The sequence below is a fragment of the Glandiceps talaboti genome, chromosome 18 (genome assembly GCF_964340395.1).
Source record: "Glandiceps talaboti chromosome 18, keGlaTala1.1, whole genome shotgun sequence".
In the NCBI taxonomy this organism is placed as follows: domain Eukaryota; kingdom Metazoa; phylum Hemichordata; class Enteropneusta; family Spengelidae; genus Glandiceps; species Glandiceps talaboti.
In genome coordinates, this window is record NC_135566.1 from 23,210,434 (window position 1) to 23,234,119 (window position 23,686).

General features: G+C 37.5%; 1 protein-coding gene across 2 annotated transcripts in view; it reads right to left on the minus strand.

Annotated features, from left to right (window-relative positions):
* The window catches only part of LOC144449144 (protein tirA-like), a 125,134-nt gene that overhangs the window by 43,509 nt on the left and 57,939 nt on the right, over window positions 1-23,686 (minus strand). For both annotated transcript variants that reach the window (XM_078139610.1, XM_078139611.1), the window contains exons 5-6: window positions 23,243-23,379; window positions 5,353-5,500 (exon numbers count right to left, since the gene is read on the minus strand). In XM_078139610.1, coding sequence (XP_077995736.1) covers window positions 5,353-5,500; window positions 23,243-23,379 — 285 coding nt within the window. The remainder of the gene's footprint in view (window positions 1-5,352; window positions 5,501-23,242; window positions 23,380-23,686) is intronic.

Sequence of the window (23,686 nt, forward strand, 5' to 3'; positions counted from 1 at the left end):
GCAAATAGACAACTGGAGTTGGTCAAAATAGCAAATTAAAAATCAAATGAATTTTACTATGACCGTGAATTCATCATATAGCCGGTGGTTTGAATTCTGAGCTCCCTAATATACCTATCGAAAAGTCACTATCCCGTCGGACTACCTGCAATGGGCATTTTACATGTAGTAACCTTTACTGGTCCTTATAGAAAGTTACTAGACTCGCGAGATAGCGGACCAGCGTGTATGTCGAACCCTTGCCATACGTTACAGCATAGACCCTCCTGGTTACAGTGGTAACACTCGTTCATGTTCGATTACCTTTCATAAAGAAAACACAACGAAATGGTTGAAGTGATCTTTTTCTGAATTTCTTTTCATCACAACAACAAAATCTGCATGATCAAAAGTGTTGTAAACTAAACCAGAAAGAATTATCGGGCTGGCTAAACTTCCCGATGAACTGGAGTAAGGTCCAAGCCTCGATAGTACGTGAGGAAATCGTCTCAAACTAGCGATACAACTTTCAAAATATAACTTGACATGTCTTCATTTGTTAGAGTTATACAATTCAAGACGGGTTTTCACTCGAAAACAACAATTCTGTGAATAATGACACTGAACGCAGCGATTTCTCAGACGATGTTACCACTGCACTGTAACGTATGGCTGACAACGACTTGCTTCTGGGTTAGTCCCTCGTGCATCCGGGTACTTGTGATTGTCGTGCATTCATGGCATTACCACGTCGGCAATTTTGACGCTGTAATTTTGCCACCAATATTGATCGTACAAAAACAAAACTCCATAAATGAACCACAAAGTACATTCCCTTTCAAAATGTGGTAATTTTAGAAAGAGTATAATCGTTTTTATTGACGACTGACTCTGTCAAAAATCGTTCCATACACTTCAGTTCAGGCATGCAATTCAGACTTTTTTGGAACAAATATTTGTCATTTGGGCGCACAATGCGTAGAATTAAGACTATAGCACATATTACATTGCTTGTTTGACGTCAATAGTGTCTTTTGAAAAGTTGCACTTTACCTAAAGTCTCGCGGACTGATTTCCAATATGGCGTCGGTCATAATGCTCATTAACATATTCATTTTTTTTTCAAATTTCAAAAAAAAATCATAATAAATAGAAGAGAAGACGTGCTGACTTGAAATTAACAAATCTAAGTAAGCTACCCTCTGTGCATCAACACACCAGATATCAAAGCAATCTGACTTGAAGTATATGAGGAGTTGATGAAAATGTCATTTTTGGAAAAAAAATCATAAAAAATTGAAAATGGCACAGATCAACTTGGCATGAACAAATCTGAATAGCCTCCCCCCAGGGAACATGCACACCAAATATCGAAGTATTCTGGCTGTTACTTTCAGAGAAGATAGTGAAAATATAAAAGTTTGACGGACACCTATGATTCACCTATACACTCTATACTCTATACAACCTATACCTAAAGCTACGCTTTCAGCTTTCGCTGACAGCGGAGCTAAAAACATAGTTGATATTAGATGGTTACAATTATCTATAAAACATAGTTGATATTAGATGGTTACAATTAACTATAAAACATAGTTGATATTAGATGGTTACAATAATCTATAAAACTGTAGATATTAGATGGTTACAATAATCTATAAAACATAGTTGATATTAGATGGTTACAATTAACTATAAAACATAGTTGATATTAGATGGTTACAATTATCTATAAAACATAGTTGATGTTAGATGGTTACAATTATCTATAAAACATAGTTGATATTAGATGGTTACAATTAACTATAAAACATAGTTGATATTAGATGGTTACAATAATCTATAAAACTGTTGATATTAGATGGTTACAATAATCTATAAAACATAGTTGATATTAGATGGTTACAATTAACTATAAAACATAGTTGATATTAGATGGTTACAATTATCTATAAAACATAGTTGATGTTAGATGGTTACAATTATCTATAAAACATAGTTGATATTAGATGGTTACAATAATCTATAAAACATAGTTGATATTAGATGGTTACAATTATCTATAAAACATAGTTGATGTTAGATGGTTACAATTATCTATAAAACATAGTTGATGTTAGATGGTTACAATTATCTATAAAACATAGTTGATATTAGATGGTTACAATTATCTATAAAACATAGTTGATATTAGATGTTACAATTATCTATAAAACATAGTTGATATTAGATGGTTACAATTATCTATAAAACAGAGTTGATAATAGATGGTTACAATTATCTATAAAACATAGTTGATATTAGATGGTTACAATTTTCTATAAAACATAGTTGATGTTAGATGGTTACAATTATCTATAAAACATAGTTGATATTAGATGGTTACAATTATCTATAAAACATAGTTGATGTTAGATGGTTACAATTATCTATACAAACATAGTTGATATTAGATGGTTACAATAATCTATAAAACTGTTGATATTAGATGGTTACAATTAACTATAAAACATAGTTGATATTAGATGGTTACAATTATCTATAAAACATAGTTGATGTTAGATGGTTACAATTATCTATACAAACATAGTTGATATTAGATGGTTACAATAATCTATAAAACTGTTGATATTAGATGGTTACAATTATCTATAAAACTGTTGATATTAGATGGTTACAATTATCTATAAAACATAGTTGATATTAGATGGTTACAATTATCTATAAAACTGTTGATATTAGATGGTTACAATAATCTATAAAACATAGTTGATATTAGATGGTTACAATTAACTATAAAACATAGTTGATATTAGATGGTTACAATTATCTATAAAACATAGTTGATGTTAGATGGTTACAATTATCTATAAAACATAGTTGATATTAGATGGTTACAATAATCTATAAAACATAGTTGATATTAGATGGTTACAATTATCTATAAAACATAGTTGATGTTAGATGGTTACAATTATCTATAAAACATAGTTGATGTTAGATGGTTAGAATTATCTATAAAACATAGTTGGTATTAGATGGTTACAATTATCTATAAAACATAGTTGATATTAGATGTTACAATTATCTATAAAACATAGTTGATATTAGATGGTTACAATTATCTATAAAACAGAGTTGATAATAGATGGTTACAATTATCTATAAAACATAGTTGATATTAGATGGTTACAATTTTCTATAAAACATAGTTGATGTTAGATGGTTACAATTATCTATAAAACATAGTTGATATTAGATGGTTACAATTATCTATAAAACATAGTTGATGTTAGATGGTTACAATTATCTATACAAACATAGTTGATATTAGATGGTTACAATAATCTATAAAACTGTTGATATTAGATGGTTACAATTATCTATAAAACTGTTGATATTAGATGGTTACAATTATCTATAAAACATAGTTGATATTAGATGGTTACAATTATCTATAAAACATAGTTGATATTAGATGGTTACAATTATCTATAAAACTGTTGATATTAGATGGTTACAATTATCTATAAAACATAGTTGATATTAGATGGTTACAATAATCTATAAAACATAGTTGATATTAGATGGTTACAATAATCTATAAAACATAGTTGATGTTAGATGGTGACAATAATCTATATTTTTCATGTTATTATTTCAATTTTTGTCGGTGAATTTGGAGAAACATTCAACCATTTGGTGAATTGGGGGGGGGGGGGGGGGGGGGTCTTTCATATCATGATTTACTGAGTTCCAGTCACTAATAGTTTTAGGTAAGAAACTGTGTTGATACGCTTGGTGTTTATACTCAAGGTGCTTCAATGGGCGGCTTCTACCCAATGCTACAAGATCAGTGTCTCTAGTGATTGCTAACTTCTCATTTACAATTTGAGACAGTAATATCAGCCCTGCATTTAGATGAATATCTGCTAATGGTTCCCATTTCAAACTCTGTAACATATTTGTTACACTGGATCTTCGGGATGGGGTTCATGTAGGGTGGGGGAGGGGTTATGTAGGATGGGGGTTCATGTAGGGTGGGGGAGGGGTTATGTAGGATGGCAGTTCATGTTGGGTGGAGGAGGGGTTATGTAGGATGGGAGTTCATGTAGGGGGGAGGGGTTATGTAGGATGGGGTTCACATAGGGTGGAGGGGTTATGTAGGATGGGGTTCACATAGGGTGGAGGGGTTATGTAGGATGGGAGTTCATGTAGGGTGGGGGAGGGGTTATGTAGGATGGGGTTCACATAGGGTGGAGGGGTTATGTAGGATGGGGTTCACATAGGGTGGAGGGGTTATGTAGGATGGGAGTTCATGTAGGGTGGGGGAGGGGTTATGTAGGATGGGGTTCACATAGGGTGGAGGGGTTATGTACGATGGGAGTTCATGTAGGGTGGGGGAGGGGTTATGTAGGATGGGAGTTCATGCTGGGTGGAGGAGGGGTTATGTAGGATGGAAGTTCATGTAGGGTGGGGGAGGGGTTAAGTAGGATGGGAGTTCATGTAGGGTGGGGGAGGGGTTATGTAGGATGGGAGTTCATGTAGGGTGGCGGGGTTATGTAGGATGGGGTTCACATAGGGTGGAGGGGTTATGTAGGATGGGAGCTCATGTAGGGTTGGGGAGAGGTTATGTAGGATGGGAGTTCATGTAGGGTGGGGAGTGGTTATGTAGGATTGGGTACATCTAGGGTGGGGAGTGGTTATGTAGGATTGGGTTCATCTAGGGTGGAGGGGTTATGTAGGATTGGGTACATCTAGGGTGTGTGTGTGTGTGGGGGGGGTTATGTAGGATTGGGTTCATGTAGGGTGGGGGAGTGGTTATGCAGGATTGGGTTCATGTAGGGTGGGGAGTGGTTATGTAGGATGGGAGTTCATCTAGGGTGGGGAGGGGTTTCGTAGGATGGGAGTTCATCTAGGGTGTGTGTGTGTGTGTGTGGGGGGGGGGGTTATGTAGAATTGGGTTCATGTAGGGTGGGGGAGTGGTTATGCAGGATGGGAGTTCATCTAGGGTGGGGAGGGGTTCCGTAGGATGGGAGTTCATCTAGGGTGGGGAGGGGTTATGTAGGATTGGGTTCATCTAGGGTGGGGAGGGGTTATGTAGGATGGGAGTTCATCCAGGGTGGGGGAGGGGTTATGTAGGATTGGGTTCATCTAGGTTGGGGAGGAGTTATGTAGGATTGGGTACATCTAGGGTGTGTGTGTGTGTGTGTGTGGGGGGGGGGTTATGTAGGATGGGAGTTCATGTACTGTAGGGTGCTGTTTCATGTAGGGTTGGGGTTCATCTAGGGTGAGTGTGTGTGATGGGTGTTTAATGTATGCAGGTGGGGTACAGGGTTTGTGATAAGTTGGATTAATATATACCATACTTACAAAGTCCATTCTACTTTATCTTTTCCTTGGAAATACTTCTCCCAAAAGTCCTCTCTCTTCTCATCAGAAAACTCTGTGGTGAACTGTCTTGATTGCATTCTTTTCATAGTTCGTCTTTTCAGAGGTTTTGTTGAATGCCCTGCAGTGGCTGTAAGTAGGCAAAAATAGTGCCAGTGGCTGTAAGTAGGCAAAAATAGTGCCAGTGGCTTTGTAGCACAACTATATAGCTTGTCTGTTATTTTTTTTTAATGTTTATCTCCATCAAAATTATCAATTATGTCAAGTTTGTGAAAGTTTATTCACTTGCCTAACCAGGCATTTGTGTACAATGGTTGCCACCCTGGTAGCCACACTTTTGTAATGATTGGCACATTCAACCATGGCAATGAATGTAAACAATGTGTGCGATGTGTAAATGTGGTGAAGTGTAGTGAGAACATATACTCATTACATTTCTTTATTATTTTGTTTTATCTCTGTCACTGCCATGTTGTCAATGGCCCATAGTTGTCTTAATAATTCGGTGGCAACAAACTCAAAAAGCCAATGTGCATTATGCAAAAATCTGGTTGTTAAGAACTTTGCGTAGGAATGAATGCCAACCCTTTATCAAGTGCTTTTATTTTATATTAAATTTATTCCATGATTGGTAAGACACCATGTTTGTGACAATTTTGTTTTGTTCCCACCAGCAAATTTCCTAGAATTATTTGATAATTCTGTCTGTTTGTTGTGTTCAGTAGATTTCTTCCCTTGCAGTAATAAGTCATTTCTAAGATATCTTTTTGTCTTTTTTTACCCCATACTGGGTGATAGATACTGGCAATGTGCCCTTTATGACAATTTGATGCCCCACTGATGCACACAATTTCTAGTGACACACCAAAATTTGGTGTATTCCCCTATCTCTTACTATGTGGTGACTCATAAGTTTTTTCTCAGTTTTACAACAAAATTTGGCTATCATTAGAGGGCAAACTGGGTACTGGTGTATGGTTTGCAATTAACTTTTTGAGGGTGTGGTGGCACACTGGTTTCTGAGATATATGTTTGTCTCTTGTATTACCCATACTGGATGATTAATTTCAAGTTTACAATTGTAGATACTGGTTTATGGTTTGCAGTGGAATTTTTTAGGAGGTGGTGGCACATTGGTTTGTGAGCAATAATAGTTACTTTGACCGATTTCCACCACTGTGGACATGGCTGAATAAGTTGGGCACTGGCTTTGGGTGGCATTATATGTTTGGTCATCAGAGCTTTTGCAGAATGTCTACCTTTTGTTTTGGTTCAGTTTATTTCTTCTGACGGACACTGATTTAATGTCTATTTCCATATGTTACACCTACATGTGTCCTGTGGTATGGTATGGTAGATATACAATCATGTATTTGAATTACATCAAGAAATCACCTACATGTGTCCTGTGGTATGGTAGATATACAATCATGTATTTGAATTACATCAAGAAATCACCTACATGTGTCCTGTGGTATGGTAGATATACAATCATGTATTTGAATTACATCAAGAAATCACCTACATGTGTCCTGTGGTATGGTAGATATACAATCATGTATTTGAATTACATCAAGAAATCACCTACATGTGTCCTGTGGTATGGTAGATATACAATCATGTATTTGAATTACATCAAGAAATCACCTACATGTGTCCTGTGGTATGGTAGATATACAATCATGTATTTGAATTACATCAAGAAATCACCTACATGTGTCCTGTGGTATGGTAGATATACAATCATGTATTTGAATTAAATCAAGAAATCACCTACATGTGTCCTGTGGTATGGTAGATATACAATCATGTATTTGAATTACATCAAGAAATCACCTACATGTGTCCTGTGGTATGGTAGATATACAATCATGTATTTCAATTAGTTCAAGAAATCACCTACATGTGTCCTGTGGTATGGTAGATATACAATCATGTATTTGAATTACATCAAGAAATCACCTACATGTGTCCTGTGGTATGGTATGGTAGATATACAATCATGTATTTCAATTAGTTCAAGAAATCACCTACATGTGTCCTGTGGTATGGTAGATATACAATCATGTATTTGAATTACATCAAGAAATCACCTACATGTGTCCTGTGGTATGGTAGATATACAATCATGTATTTGAATTACATCAAGAAATCACCTACACGTGTCCTGTGGTATGGTATGGTAGATATACAATCATGTATTTGAATTACATCAAGAAATCACCTACATGTGTCCTGTGGTATGGTAGATATACAATCATGTATTTGAATTACATCAAGAAATCACCTACATGTGTCCTGTGGTATGGTAGATATACAATCATGTATTTGAATTACATCAAGAAATCACCTACATGTGTCCTGTGGTATGGTAGATATACAATCATGTATTTGAATTACATCAAGAAATCACCTACATGTGTCCTGTGGTATGGTAGATATACAATCATGTATTTGAATTACATCAAGAAACCACCTACATATGTCCTGTGGTATGGTAGATATACAATCATGTATTTGAATTACATCAAGAAATCACCTACATGTGTCCTGTGGTATGGTAGATATACAATCATGTATTTGAATTACATCAAGAAACCACCTACATGTGTCCTGTGGTATGGTAGATATACAATCATGTATTTCAATTAGTTCAAGAAACCACCTGTTTATGAAGTCTGTTAATAGTTCCTGGCAGTTTCTTTCTCTCAAACAGGGTGCATAGTTTTGTTCTGGGATATAGGTTACTTTGGGTTATGTCCGATAATCTATTGCCTAAATGTCTATTGATCAACTGATAAAGTTGTTAATTTTGATGCGATGTTGTTTTAACTTAATGAAAAGTAATGTGTTTTTTCACTCATCAATACTGAGTACTCACTCTTTTTTTCAATATATAAATTTTGATTATTGGTATCAATATTTCTATCTTCTCAGCAATGCAAGGGTCAGTTGTTTAGTATGTGGTTGTTTCCTTGTCTGTCTTGTTGTGATTCATCTTCAGATAGGTTGATTTTCTAGCCATTTAGGCAATGATATCTGATAGGATTTGTGATGTTTCTTCCGCAGAGGTAATGTGCCATTACTAAATATTTTCATATCATTGTATGATTCCCAAATCAATAAATCCCGATAGAGAAATTAACTTGGATGTTTGTAAATTTTACAGAAGACATAGATGATTAGTGGCATTCAAAAAAACCCTGCAGCCATTATTTCATCCAGGCCAAAATGTTTTGTATCTGTGATCAATTCAACTTTCTTTTTTGTTTTATTTTCATTTCCCAAATTATATAATGAGATCAAATTTTCAGATGTATTTCCTGACAGTTGTTTAGAGGCTTACACTTTACATGTTGAAAACCCACTGCAAAGTCACATGTGAGGACTGGAAGTACAGATCGGTATTAGTGGAGATCATGTACAGCATTGCATATCTCCATGTAAGATCATGTACAGCATTGCATATCTCCATGTAAGATCATGTACAGCATTGCATATCTCCATGTAAGATCATGTACAGCATTGCATATCTCCATGTACGTATAGAGTAGTAAAAAAATGGTGCAAGTTTCATCCAAATTTGGTGCCGTCTTTCTTGGTCTAGGCCCTACTTGCCAAAGTTTTTTAATTATACAAATGAGCAATTAATTGACAGTACTATATTTCATTAAGAACTATATCACTGTATGATCAATATCTGTGGCAAGCAGTGTCAGCAGGTGTGTGCCTAAAAGGCTGCACCTTACATCAGCTCTCTGGAAAAGTCACACTATTGTGTCTATGTGACCTGATGCAAACCTCAGACACTATGAACAGACTAGAGTGTTAATGGGCTCATAATCCCTCTTCCTACTGTCATGCTCACCCTTCATGCATGCCTTTTGTTTTAACTCTCTCCAAAACTGTCGAACATTGTGCAAAACGGTACTTCAGGTCTTTACGTTTTTTTTGCAAATGACTCGAACAGTTTCTATCGGAACCGGGAAAAAGGTCAAAGGTTAGTAAGTGTAGTCTATGACCGGAAACTGAAGACCGTCACATAGTCAGAATCGAAATCACTGCAGGTTCAGATGAGTTATGCTCTGTTGAAGTTGCTTGTTCCTAGCAACCTTTATTTATGAATATATAATAAGTGAATTCAAATATCATGATGTTATAGGTCTTTTCCCTCGGGTAAATCAGAACATGAATTATCGAACCATCCATTGATATACCATTGTACATATGCTACAATTTGCTGAAAGATCATTTGCAAAATGGACACACTACTACTGTAGGCCAGTACAGGGATTAGAATAAACTACACTTTGACTCTACTACCCTTGCTTGTAGCCCATTAGTTTTTTTACTTCGTTGCTTGATCGGTCATGCATCTTCCATCATATGTCGATATGGTTGTCCTTGTTCTCGGAGTCATAAAAATCAGTTACCAAAAAAATTTCATTTCATTCACAGTCATCAAACTCTAACAATTCACTGTCGAAATCCACGTCAACAAACGTGTTTGGTAACACTAACAACCTGATACAGTTACAAGTAAGCATTATGCATTGTATACTACAGTACATACATGGGAACACATTTTCAGATGTCAGACAGACTGTCAACATCCAGTTGGGATGTATCTCTGGCTCTAGCTGAGTGTAGGGTTTGCTGTGATTTTGAGATCATTTTCTTGTTTTATGCCAATTTTTTCATTCTGATGTTTAACGGGAAGCAAATGCTACAAATTCCTGTAACGTTAACCCAAATAGACAAGATCACGCTGCCCGCTGCATGCCATGTGTTGCTACATTTGCCGGACGGAAATTGAAGTGCTACATTTGCCGATTTTGACAGAAATTGGGGGTACCTCTGAACACTTCTTGGGCCTTGAAGGTGCTGTAATTAATGTTGGCATTAGGAAATGTCTGAATTTTTGGCAGGCAAGGCATAATTTAGCAGAATAATCCACCCCACCACAGTCCCTATATCACCCAACTTTGTGATTCTGATCTGAATGGCTTCCGTCTATTTACATTTACATTTAATGCAGGAATTGTACAAATGTAGCTTTGCTTCCAGGCAAACATCAGAACAATAAAAAGTGCAAACACAGAAGAAAAAGTCTTCAAAATCACATCAATTAGGAGTAAAAGCAAATAAGTGACTTCATCCCATCAAGGGAAAAGCCGTGTTTCTAGTCTGTATTTTCAGTGGTCTGAGTGCAGACTTATCTTAAGCACTTGGCGACTCATGAACTGTTACTGACCATACTGGGTGTATTTAGTCAACATTTTCAGCAAGGATTACAGAACATTTTACTTATTTATCCCGCTCTGTTTTCCATATTGTGGATTAAAGTACATTGCTCAACTGTTGCTTATGGTAATGAACTGTCAGAAGTATTCAGGAGCTGTGAATTATAATCACTACCCATAGTTTGATCTACAACACCTCTTCAACTGTTGCTGAAATTATTATCACCTTGGCATTCAGACCTGATGTCACTCATTAGTCTACTATTGCTCTCATTGGTCTACCTTCACATGCAAATTTTTCGCCATCCAATCAACTACAACAGAAATGAATTACTACATATCAAGAAGAATTCTACTGCTGGACTCAGGTGCACTGCTAATACATGGCAATCTATCAACAAGTATTCTTCTGCTGGACTCAGGTGCACTAAATACATGGTAATCTATCAAGGCATTGGGGAGTCAATCAAAACACTCCCCCTATACATAATACGAGTTAGAGCCACTCCACCCATAGAGGAGTTAGAGCCACTCCACCCATAGAGGAGTTAGAGCCGGCTCTAGAAAATTAAAATCAACTTTAGCAGGAATTCAAACTCAAACAATCTTATTCATGTTCCACTACAACAAGAGAGACCCATCACCCGTAATAGTCACTTGAAATTATGTCTCTGGAATAGTCAGTCGGAACAAGGCATCAGAGATATCTGACTACATACCGGTAGTAGAACACAATATTGATGCACTAGCTATAAGTTTAACTGAGTCATGGTTAAAAGACACAGGAGATGAACCAATCATCAGTAAAGTAATGCCAGCTAGCTACTCATTCAGACATTGTCCTCGTGCTAAATCAACAGGTGGGGGTATTGCACTTATATACAAGTTAACCATCAAAATCACATCATGGAAAACGCTGTCTAATGTCACATGTTCAAAGCCGTAGAAACCAATATATGCCGTAATGATGTTTCTACCAAAATCATAACCATTTACCGACCACCTCCAACACCAACAATTAACTCACTGTCAATTGATTCCACAATGAATTTTGGATCTCTTCTGGCAACAACTGCATCATATGCAGGCAACCTTGTCATACTGCATCATATGCAGGCAACATTGTCATACTGCATCATATGCAGGCAACCTTGTCATACTGCATCATATGCAGGTAACATTGTCATACTGCATCATATGCAGGTAACCTTGTCATACTGCATCATATGCAGGTAACCTTGCCATACTGCATCATATGCAGGTAACCTTGCCATACTGCATCATATGCAGGCAACATTGTCATATGCAGGCAACATTGTCATACTGCATCATATGCAGGCAACCTTGTCATACTGCATCATATGCAGGCAACCTTGTCATACTGCATCATATGCAGGTAACCTTGCCATACTGCATCATATGCAGGTAACATTGTCATACTGCATCATATACAGGTAACCTTGCCATACTGCATCATATGCAGGTAACATGCCATACTGCATCATATGCAGGCAACATTGTCATACTGCATCATATGCAGGCAACATTGTCATACTGCATCATATGCAGGCAACATTGTCATACTGCATCATAGGCAGGCAACCTTGTCATACTGCATCATATGCAGGTAACATTGTCATACTGCATCATATGCAGGTAACCTTGTCATACTGCATCATATGCAGGTAACCTTGCCATACTGCATCATATGCAGGTAACCTTGTCATACTGCATCATATGCAGGTAACCTTGTCATACTGCATCATATGCAGGTAACATTGTCATACTGCATCATATGCAGGTAACATTGTCATACTGCATCATATGCAGGTAACCTTGTCATACTGCATATGCAGGCAACATTGTCATACTGCATCATATGCAGGCAACATTGTCATACTGCATCATATGCAGGTAACCTTGCCATACTGCATCATATGCAGGCAACATTGTCATACTGCATCATATGCAGGTAACCTTGCCATACTGCATCATATGCAGGCAACATTGTCATACTGCATCATATGCAGGTAACCTTGCCATACTGCATCATATGCAGGTAACCTTGTCATACTGCATCATATGCAGGTAACCTTACCATACTGCATCATATGCAGGTAACCTTGCCATACTGCATCATATGCAGGTAACATTGCCATACTCGGTGACTTCAATTTCCACAGGGAGAAGACATCAGAACCAAAAACCTAGAATTTCAAAGACCTCATTGAATCGTTCAACCTCAAGCAATTTGTAAACGAACCTACATATTCTCTCAGACATACCTTGGATCTGATATTTACAAATATTGATTCTATAATTCAATCTACATGTACAATCATTGACAAACTTCATCTTTCTGATCATTTCCCTATCCACATAAATCTGTTGTTGCCTAAACCACCGTTACTTCAAACCAACATTGTCTATCATCGTGCAGGTGCCATTGCACGGTCAAATTCAAAGAAGACATTGCAGCCATTCCCGTGCAATCTTCCCGGGATGATGTACAAACTACTGTTGTCAACTATAATTTAAAGCTCATCTGAAAGATGTATTCAACAAGCATGCACCTCTCAAAAGTCACTTTATAACCCATTGTCCTGACTGCAAGTGGTATAATCAGGGTTCATACACTTAAAGTAAAATACAATTCCAGGACTTTCCAGGGGTTTTTCGTCAGTTTTCCAGGGGTATTCATACTGATTTTGGCCATTTTCCAAGGGTGTTGAGCACCAAAGTATATTTTTGAATGACATCTAATTGTCTGATGTGGACAAAAAGAAATTAACAAGGGTTCCCATAATATGTCACAAAACATTTTAAAGACAATCGACACTAAGCAAGACGTTGGTTTCAAAACCATGTTTGCACGCTAAGATTAAATGGAGAAACCTCTGTCCTATCCCCTAAGTAGTCGTTTCGTCAAGCTGGTGCATTGATCGTGTAAGATTTGAGTCACAGCATTCGTCAGTCTAAGTCAGACATATCCAGAAAAAAAAAAATAAATAAAAACTAAAGTTTGTCCTCATTATTGTACGGTTTGATGTGACTAGATTTAGAAGTCACTAAAATAATTTTTTTCTTCAAAATTTTGATAAAAACGTCATTTACGTAATGAAATTTCGCGCTATGAATAACTGAATACATTCATCTCTTGTGTTTCGATGTTTATGTACGGACGCCACGTGTTGCGGAACGTCACGACTTCTCAACTCAACTTGACCATTTAGGAATGTTACTGTATTGTACTGACAAACATAAAAAAAGTAGTTTATTCTTTTAGAACACGTAAAACAAATACTCATTTATTGATGACATAAAAGACAAAACCGTACTTCCACAACCCGGAAATTCAACTGCACTTCCCTAGGCCCTAGTATCCATGCGTGAGCTTAGTATGTCGACTCGTGCACCAAACTTGTAACAATTTCTAATCGTGGTTGGTGATGCTTTGATACTTGCTACAATGTTACAATAATCTTGCTAACAGACCTACTGTTATCCCCGGGACTGTTACACTATTATGTCGCTGAAATGACGACTGGACTTGGAGTAGCAATACGCAAGATTGAAACAAATGTCGCACTCGAGCCCCATGCATGCTATTTGTCTACCGTGAGAACTTATTCGAATCCCTGTTCCACCAGCAAATAGCCCCGTGAGTCCAAGTCCATGTAATATCTGGTCAGTAAGTATGAAGCGATCGGGGATCGCAGCAAGGTTAACGTCTCGCACCCCAATAAATTACACTCAACAAGCAGAACGCACATCAAGTACGTTTCAGACTAACAGTCACTTTTATTTCAGACTAAAGGATAACACAAGACAGCAGTTTGGTACGTCAGGGACAGAGGTCTAGTTTTGTATTGAAAAGGCCCAGTTTCCCACTATACAACTCGCAACTCGTGCAGCATCTACCACAGTCACATGTACGAACCAGGCAGACGGGCTAACCAGTGTAGCTTACCGGGTCAGCGAGTGTGGAGAAGTCGGCTACAAAATCGGGAAAGTACGGAGTACTCTCTCCCCGAAATTACAGCATCCAGTGAGTCCCCAGGTAGACTAACGAAATCTCGGAAACTCTCCCCTTTTTATACACTAAAACCCCGCCAAAATTAAGCTAATGAACTACAAATAAGACTTATGTTTCGAGGCCGTATTCCATGTTTGGGAATAGCGGGAAAATATACCCCACGTGACCTGCCTACATGGCTGAAGGTTACCATGTAGCCGACTTCCAGTGTTACTCCCGGTCAAACTCCACATCGTAATTACTGTAGGAAACAACGGAAAACAACCTAACACTATATACTTGGCTTAGGATATCATCCGACCGCCACACAAACATAGCGGTGCCCATTCAACTACGCATAGGCACGGTCTGTGGGCAAAGTGTCTCGTGGAACGTTCGGTTGACTGTCTGGGTTTAATCAGCGTGATTCACCGTGGTGGCAAAAGACTTTGAAAATATTTTCGCAATTTCACATTAACGAGACTCAGTGTAGTGAATCATATGAATGGGTGGCTCGAGCACAGACATGTCGATCATCAATATTAATCGATCACGATCATTTTCGAGGGTTTTCCAGGGGTAGGGAGCATTTTTCCAGGGTTTTCCAAGGTTTTCCAGGGAGGGTTTGAAATTCCAGGGTTTTCCAGGACCGTGCGAACCTTGTACATTTGTATAATACTGTCGAAATTTTATCTGTGAAAAAGGAATGTCACTCCCTCGAATGTAAATGGCAGAATGAACAGCTTGAAATTAATCAACAACTTTATTGTGAGCAGTGTAAGTCAACAAGTTAATCCGCCAGGCAAAAATCACACATTACAAAGACCTTATTGAGCAAAATAGCCATGACCAGAAATCACTTTTCTGTTTACACCTACTACAACTATCCGCCTATCCTATCAACCCTCGTCTATTTTATCACCATTTACACCGACTACAACTATCCACCTATCCTACCAACCCTTGTCTATTTTATCACCATTTACACCTACTACAACTATCCACCTATCCTATCAACCCTCGTCTATTTTATCACCATTTACACCTACTACAACTATCCACCTATCCTACCAACCCTTGTCTATTTTATCACCATTTACACCTACTACAACTATCCACCTATCCTATCAACCCTCGTCTATTTTATCACCATTTACACTGACTACAACTATCTGCCTATCCTATCAACCCTCATCTATTTTATCACCATTTACACTGACTACAACTATCTGCCTATCCTACCAACCCTTGTCTATTTTATCACCATTTACACCTACAACTATCTGCCTATCCTACCAACCCTTGTCTATTTTATCACCATTTACACCTACAACTATCCACCTATCCTATCAACCCTCATCTATTTTATCACCATTTACACCTACTACAACTATCCACCTATCCTATCAACCCTTGTCTATTTTATCACCATTTACACCTACTACAACTATCCACCTATCCTATCAACCCTTGTCTATTTTATCACCATTTACACCTACTACAACTATCCACCTATCCTACCAACCCTTGTCTATTTTATCACCATGTACACCTACATTTGTACTACAACTATCCGCCTATCCTATCAACCCTCATCTATTTTATCACCATTTACACCTTCTACAACTATCCACCTATCCTATCAACCCTTGTCTATTTTATCACCATTTACACCTACTACACAACTATCCACCTATCCTATCAACCCTCATCTATTTTATCACCATTTACACCTTCTACAACTATCCACCTATCCTATCAACCCTTGTCTATTTTATCACCATTTACACCTACTACAACTATCCACCTATCCTATCAACCCTTGTCTATTTTATCACCATTTACACCTACTACAACTATCCACCTATCCTATCAACCCTCATCTATTTTATCACCATTTACACCTTCTACAACTATCCACCTATCCTATCAACCCTTGTCTATTTTATCACCATTTACACCTACTACAAGTATCCACCTATCATATCAACCCTTGTCTATTTTATCACCATTTACACCTACTACAACTATCTGCCTATCATATCAACCCTTGTCTATTTTATCACCATTTACACCTACTACAACTATCCACCTATCCTATCAACCCTCATCTATTTTATCACCATTTACACCTACTACAACTATCCACCTATCATATCAACCCTTGTCTATTTTATCACCATTTACACCTACTACAACTATCTGCCTATCATATCAACCCTTGTCTATTTTATCACCATTTACACCTACTACAACTATCCACCTATCCTATCAACCCTTGTCTATTTTATGAGAACTATTAAGATAATAGTGTTTTAAACAGACCACCTTGCAAGGCACACCTGTAGTAACAAGCATATTTATTGACACCTTGCACTGTTTAGTTTACTATTGTATAGGAATCAGGTGTTAATCCATTATCATGTTTTTGTTGTACTACTTGTCTGGTTGGTGAGTGTGGGAAAGACAAGGGGACTAAGCTAGTTTATCTCTGTTAATATTGGTCTGACACTTGTGGGTTTATATGGCCTGCTCTGGTCTGCTCTTAGCACTTGGCAAGGGAACAGCACAGCAGTTGCCTTACTCCTTGGCATGCAGAACTAGCTTTCTCTCCCTGTTGTGCAATAGTAAGCACTTTGACACTTCACTCCTTAAGATGGCCAGCAATACTACTACCGAGGTAGCACAATCACCACCAACTTCAGATTCAGAAGATTTCTCTTCTTGGGCTAGTCGCCACCATCTTACAACAGAGACAATAGAGATCCTGCGGAAGAAACAGTGTGACAGTGTGCTGGTCTTAAAACTTCTATCAGAAGAGGACCTAAAGACTCTCAAACTCAGTCTTGGGCAACAGAAACTGCTTGGTGCTACAATTGCAGACCTGATAAGTCAACCAAACCATGGGTCCCCACTTCACCACAGTACGGCTGGTCCACCGGAGTCGGAAAAGTCCCCTGACAACTTACCAACCGTTTTAGACCATCTCAGTAGGATATCTTTGCCTGACTGGGAACAGCATGCGCACCAGAACAGAAGCACCAGAACAGAAGTACATAGTGCAGCCACCATGCCATCCATACCAGCAAATTTGCAGAGGATGGATCAAGACCCACTCGTCTATCTCCAACTAAACAGAGGTGAGAAACCACTGGAAATTGTTGATTTCGTGGTCACAAACAATGAAATAGACAATGAACAAATTTTAGCACATTCCAATGGGTCGCAAGTCATTTTAAAGTCACAGAACCCTAGGAAAGCTCGTTTAGAAGATGTTTCTTTTTCTCAGTGGTGTGCAGCCAATAGTCGCATTCTGCACACACTAATTATGCACTTTCTTTTTTCCCCTCCCACCCTCTCCTGTTTTTTTATATTATTATTCTTTTTTATTTTTAAAGAAAAAGACATTTTTGGTAGTTAGTTTTAGTAGCTAGGAACTTAATTGTAGTGTAATAGGAGATTTCCTTCTTTTTAAAGGGATGCAATGTAATCTTTCCCCCAAGTAAGGGGGTACTTTATGTACTCATTCCAGCCAGGTATTGGCACCACAGCAAGAAATAAATTATGCAATGGCAGTCCCTGATTGCCCAAATGGAAAACATTTGTTTGTTTGTTGTTTTCTGTATCAGTATTTTCTGTGAGAATGTTTAACACCATTTACACCTACTACAACTATCTGCCTATCCTATCAACCCTCATCTATTTTATCACCATTTACACCAACTACAACTATCCACCTATCCTATCAACCCTTGTCTATTTTATCACCATTTACACCTACTACAACTATCCACCTATCCTATCAACCCTCATCTATTTTATCACCATTTACACCTACTACAACTATCTGCCTATCCTATCAACCCTTGTCTATTTTATCACCATTTACACCTACTACAACTATCCACCTATCCTATCAACCCTCGTCTATTTTATCGTCGTTTACACCTACTACAACTATCCACCTATCCTATCAACCCTTGTCTATTTTATCACCATTTACACCTACTACAACTATCCACCTATCCTATCAACCCTCATCTATTTTATCACCATTTACACCTACTACAACTATCTGCCTATCCTATCAACCCTTGTCTATTTTATCACCATTTACACCTACTACAACTATCCACCTATCCTATCAACCCTTGTCTATTTTATCACCATTTACACCTACTACAACTATCTGCCTATCCTATCAACCCTTGTCTATTTTATCACCATTTACACCTACTACAACTATCCACCTATCCTATCAACCCTTGTCTATTTTATCACCATTTACACCTACTACAACTATCTGCCTATCCTATCAACCCTTGTCTATTTTATCACCATTTACACCTACTACAACTATCTGCCTATCCTATCAACCCTTGTCTATTTTATCACCATTTACACCTACTACAACTATCCACCTATCCTATCAACCCTCGTCTATTTTATCGTCGTTTACACCTACTACAACTATCCACCTATCCTATCAACCCTTGTCTATTTTATCACCATTTACACCTACTACAACTATCTGCCTATCATATCAACCCTTGTCTATTTTATCACCATTTACACCTACTACAACTATCCACCTATCCTACCAACCCTTGTCTATTTTATCACCATTTACACCTACTACAACTATCCACCTATCCTACCAACCCTTGTCTATTTTATCACCATTTACACCTACTACAACTATCCACCTATCATATCAACCCTTGTCTATTTTATCACCATTTACACCGACTACAACTATCCACCTATCATATCAACCCTTGTCTATTTTATCACCATTTACACCTACTACAACTATCTGCCTATCCTACCAACCCTCATCTATTTTATCACCATTTACACCTACTACAACTATCCACCTATCCTATCAACCCTTGTCTATTTTATCACCATTTACACCTACTACAACTATCCACCTATCCTATCAACCCTTGTCTATTTTATCACCATTTACACCTACTACAACTATCCACCTATCCTATCAACCCTTGTCTATTTTATCACCATTTACACCTACTACAACTATCCACCTATCCTATCAACCCTTGTCTATTTTATCACCATTTACACCTACTACAACTATCCACCTATCCTATCAACCCTCATCTATTTTATCACCATTTACACCTACTACAACTATCTGCCTATCCTATCAACCCTTGTCTATTTTATCACCATTTACACCTACTACAACTATCCACCTATCCTATCAACCCTCATCTATTTTATCACCATTTACACCTACTACAACTATCCACCTATCCTACCAACCCTTGTCTATTTTATCACCATTTACACCTACTACAAGTATCCACCTATCATATCAACCCTTGTCTATTTTATCACCATTTACACCTACTACAACTATCTGCCTATCCTATCAACCCTTGTCTATTTTATCACCATTTACACCTACTACAACTATCCACCTATCCTATCAACCCTTGTCTATTTTATCACCATTTACAGCTACTACAACTATCCACCTATCCTATCAACCCTTGTCTATTTTATCACCATTTACACCTACTACAACTATCCACCTATCCTACCAACCCTTGTCTATTTTATCACCATTTACACCTACTACAACTATCTGCCTATCCTATCAACCCTTGTCTATTTTATCACCATTTACACCTACTACAAGTACAACTATCCACCTATCCTATCAACCCTTGTCTATTTTATCACCATTTACACCTACTACAACTATCCACCTATCATATCAACCCTTGTCTATTTTATCACCATTTACACCTACTACAACTATCCACCTATCCTACCAACCCTTGTCTATTTTATCACCATTTACACCTACTACAACTATCCACCTATCATATCAACCCTTGTCTATTTTATCACCATTTACACCTACTACAACTATCCACCTATCCTACCAACCCTTGTCTATTTTATCACCATTTACACCTACTACAACTATCCACCTATCATATCAACCCTCATCTATTTTATCACCATTTACACTTACTACAACTATCCACCTATCCTATCAACCCTTGTCTATTTTATCACCATTTACAGCTACTACAACTATCCACCTATCCTATCAACCCTCATCTATTTTATCACCATTTACACCTACTACAACTATCCACCTATCCTATCAACCCTTGTCTATTTTATCACCATTTACACCTACTACAACTATCCACCTATCCTATCAACCCTCGTCTATTTTATCACCATTTACACCTACTACAACTATCCACCTATCCTATCAACCCTTGTCTATTTTATCACCATTTACACTGACTACAACTATCCACCTATCCTATCAACCCTTGTCTATTTTATCACCATTTACACCTACTACAACTATCCACCTATCCTATCAACCCTTGTCTATTTTATCACCATTTACACTGACTACAACTATCTGCCTATCCTATCAACCCTTGTCTATTTTATCACCATTTACACCTACTACAACTATCCGCCTATCCTATCAACCGTTGTCTATTTTATCACCATTTACACCTACTACAACTATCCACCTATCCTATCAACCCTCGTCTATTTTATCACCATTTACACCTACTACAACTATCCACCTATCCTATCAACCCTTGTCTATTTTATCACCATTTACACCTACTACAACTATCCACCTATCCTATCAACCCTCATCTATTTTATCACCATTTACACCTACTACAACTATCCACCTATCCTATCAACCCTTGTCTATTTTATCACCATTTACACCTACTACAACTATCCACCTATCCTATCAACCCTTGTCTATTTTATCACCATTTACACCTACTACAACTATCTGCCTATCCTATCAACCCTTGTCTATTTTATCACCATTTACACCTACTACAACTATCCACCTATCCTATCAACCCTCATCTATTTTATCACCATTTACACCTACTACAACTATCCACCTATCCTACCAACCCTTGTCTATTTTATCACCATTTACACCTACTACAACTATCCACCTATCCTATCAACCCTTGTCTATTTTATCACCATTTACACCTACTACAACTATCTGCCTATCCTATCAACCCTTGTCTATTTTATCACCATTTACACCTACTACAACTATCCACCTATCCTATCAACCCTCATCTATTTTATCACCATTTACACCTACTACAACTATCCACCTATCCTATCAACCCTTGTCTATTTTATCACCATTTACACCTACTACAACTACCCACCTATCCTATCAACCCTTGTCTATTTTATCACCATTTACACCTACTACAACTATCTGACTATCCTATCAACCCTTGTCTATTTTATCACCATTTACACCTACTACAACTATCCGCCTATCCTATCAACCGTTGTCTATTTTATCACCATTTACACCTACTACAACTATCCGCCTATCCTATCAACCGTTGTCTATTTTATCACCATTTACACCTACTACAACTATCCGCCTATCCTATCAACCCTCGTCTATTTTATCACCATTTACACCTACTACAACTATCCACCTATCCTATCAACCCTCGTCTATTTTATCACCATTTACACTGACTACAACTATCCACCTATCCTATCAACCCTCATCTATTTTATCACCATTTACACCTACTACAACTATCCACCTATCCTATCAACCCTTGTCTATTTTATCACCATTTACACCTACTACAACTATCCGCCTATCCTATCAACCCTCGTCTATTTTATCACCATTTACACCTACTACAACTATCCACCTATCCTATCAACCCTTGTCTATTTTATCACCATTTACACCGACTACAACTATCCACCTATCATATCAACCCTTGTCTATTTTATCACCATTTACACCTACTACAACTATCCACCTATCCTATCAACCCTCATCTATTTTATCACCATTTACACCTACTACAACTATCCACCTATCCTACCAAAACTTGTCTATTTTATCACCATTTACACCTACTACAACTATCCACCTATCCTATCAACCCTTGTCTATTTTATCACCATTTACACCTACTACAACTATCCACCTATCGTATCAACGCTTGTCTATTTTATCACCATTTACACCTACAACTATCCGCCTATCCTATCAACCGTTGTCTATTTTATCACCATTTACACCTACTACAACTATCCACCTATCCTATCAACCCTCATCTATTTTATCACCATTTACACCTACTACTAGAGCAAATTTTTTTTACACAAAATCTGCAGAATAACAATTCTAAGAACTTTCCCACCAAATTTCAGGCCAATCTGCCCTGTAGTTTTGGAGTTTAACTTTTTTGACCAAAAATCATGTTTGTTTGTTTTTACCCCAAAATGCCTCTAAGTCAGCTAAACTGCATCATATCCAAAGCAAATTGACGTGCATATGTAAGTCATAGTTCATTATCCATTTACTAAGTTTGAAAGAAGTAGGTAGATGAATGTCCAAGAAATGGCTCCGGACGCATGGATGGACGGACAGAGCCCAATCTATTACTCTAACCAAATATGATGTCAAATATTGTACTTCAAACCATGTAAGGTAACTCTTGTTTTTAAGCCACTTTTTGGACCTTGACACCCTGCCCTGACTATATGTACAGTGTTATGTTAATGATCTTTAAGTATCTACCTGTAAATGCTGGTTGGGAATCTTCATTTATCTCTGCTAACTTTGATCTGATGTCAGTAAGGAGTTCATCAAAGCTGGTATTGTAATTTCTATCATCTGTAAACATTATCCATTTCATTGGTGCCAAAGTCAGTTTCCTGTTGAATATAAATTGTCAATTACTATGTAGTTATTCTATTAGTAGTACATAAGTTATGATGTTACATTTATCACACATACTTGTCTGTAAAGTTACAGTCACACACTATTAACCTATGACCTGTGAGTATCAATGTACTATGTACTACAACAATTGATTTTACAGTAATGTGGCTTTACTTTACATTATAACAGGAGTTAAGAAGCACATGGCGGCTTCTCTTGCTTGATATACTAGTACATTGTATCTGCATCGATCATTGTCGAACATTTACTTTTCACCAAGGCTGACACAATATACAGGTA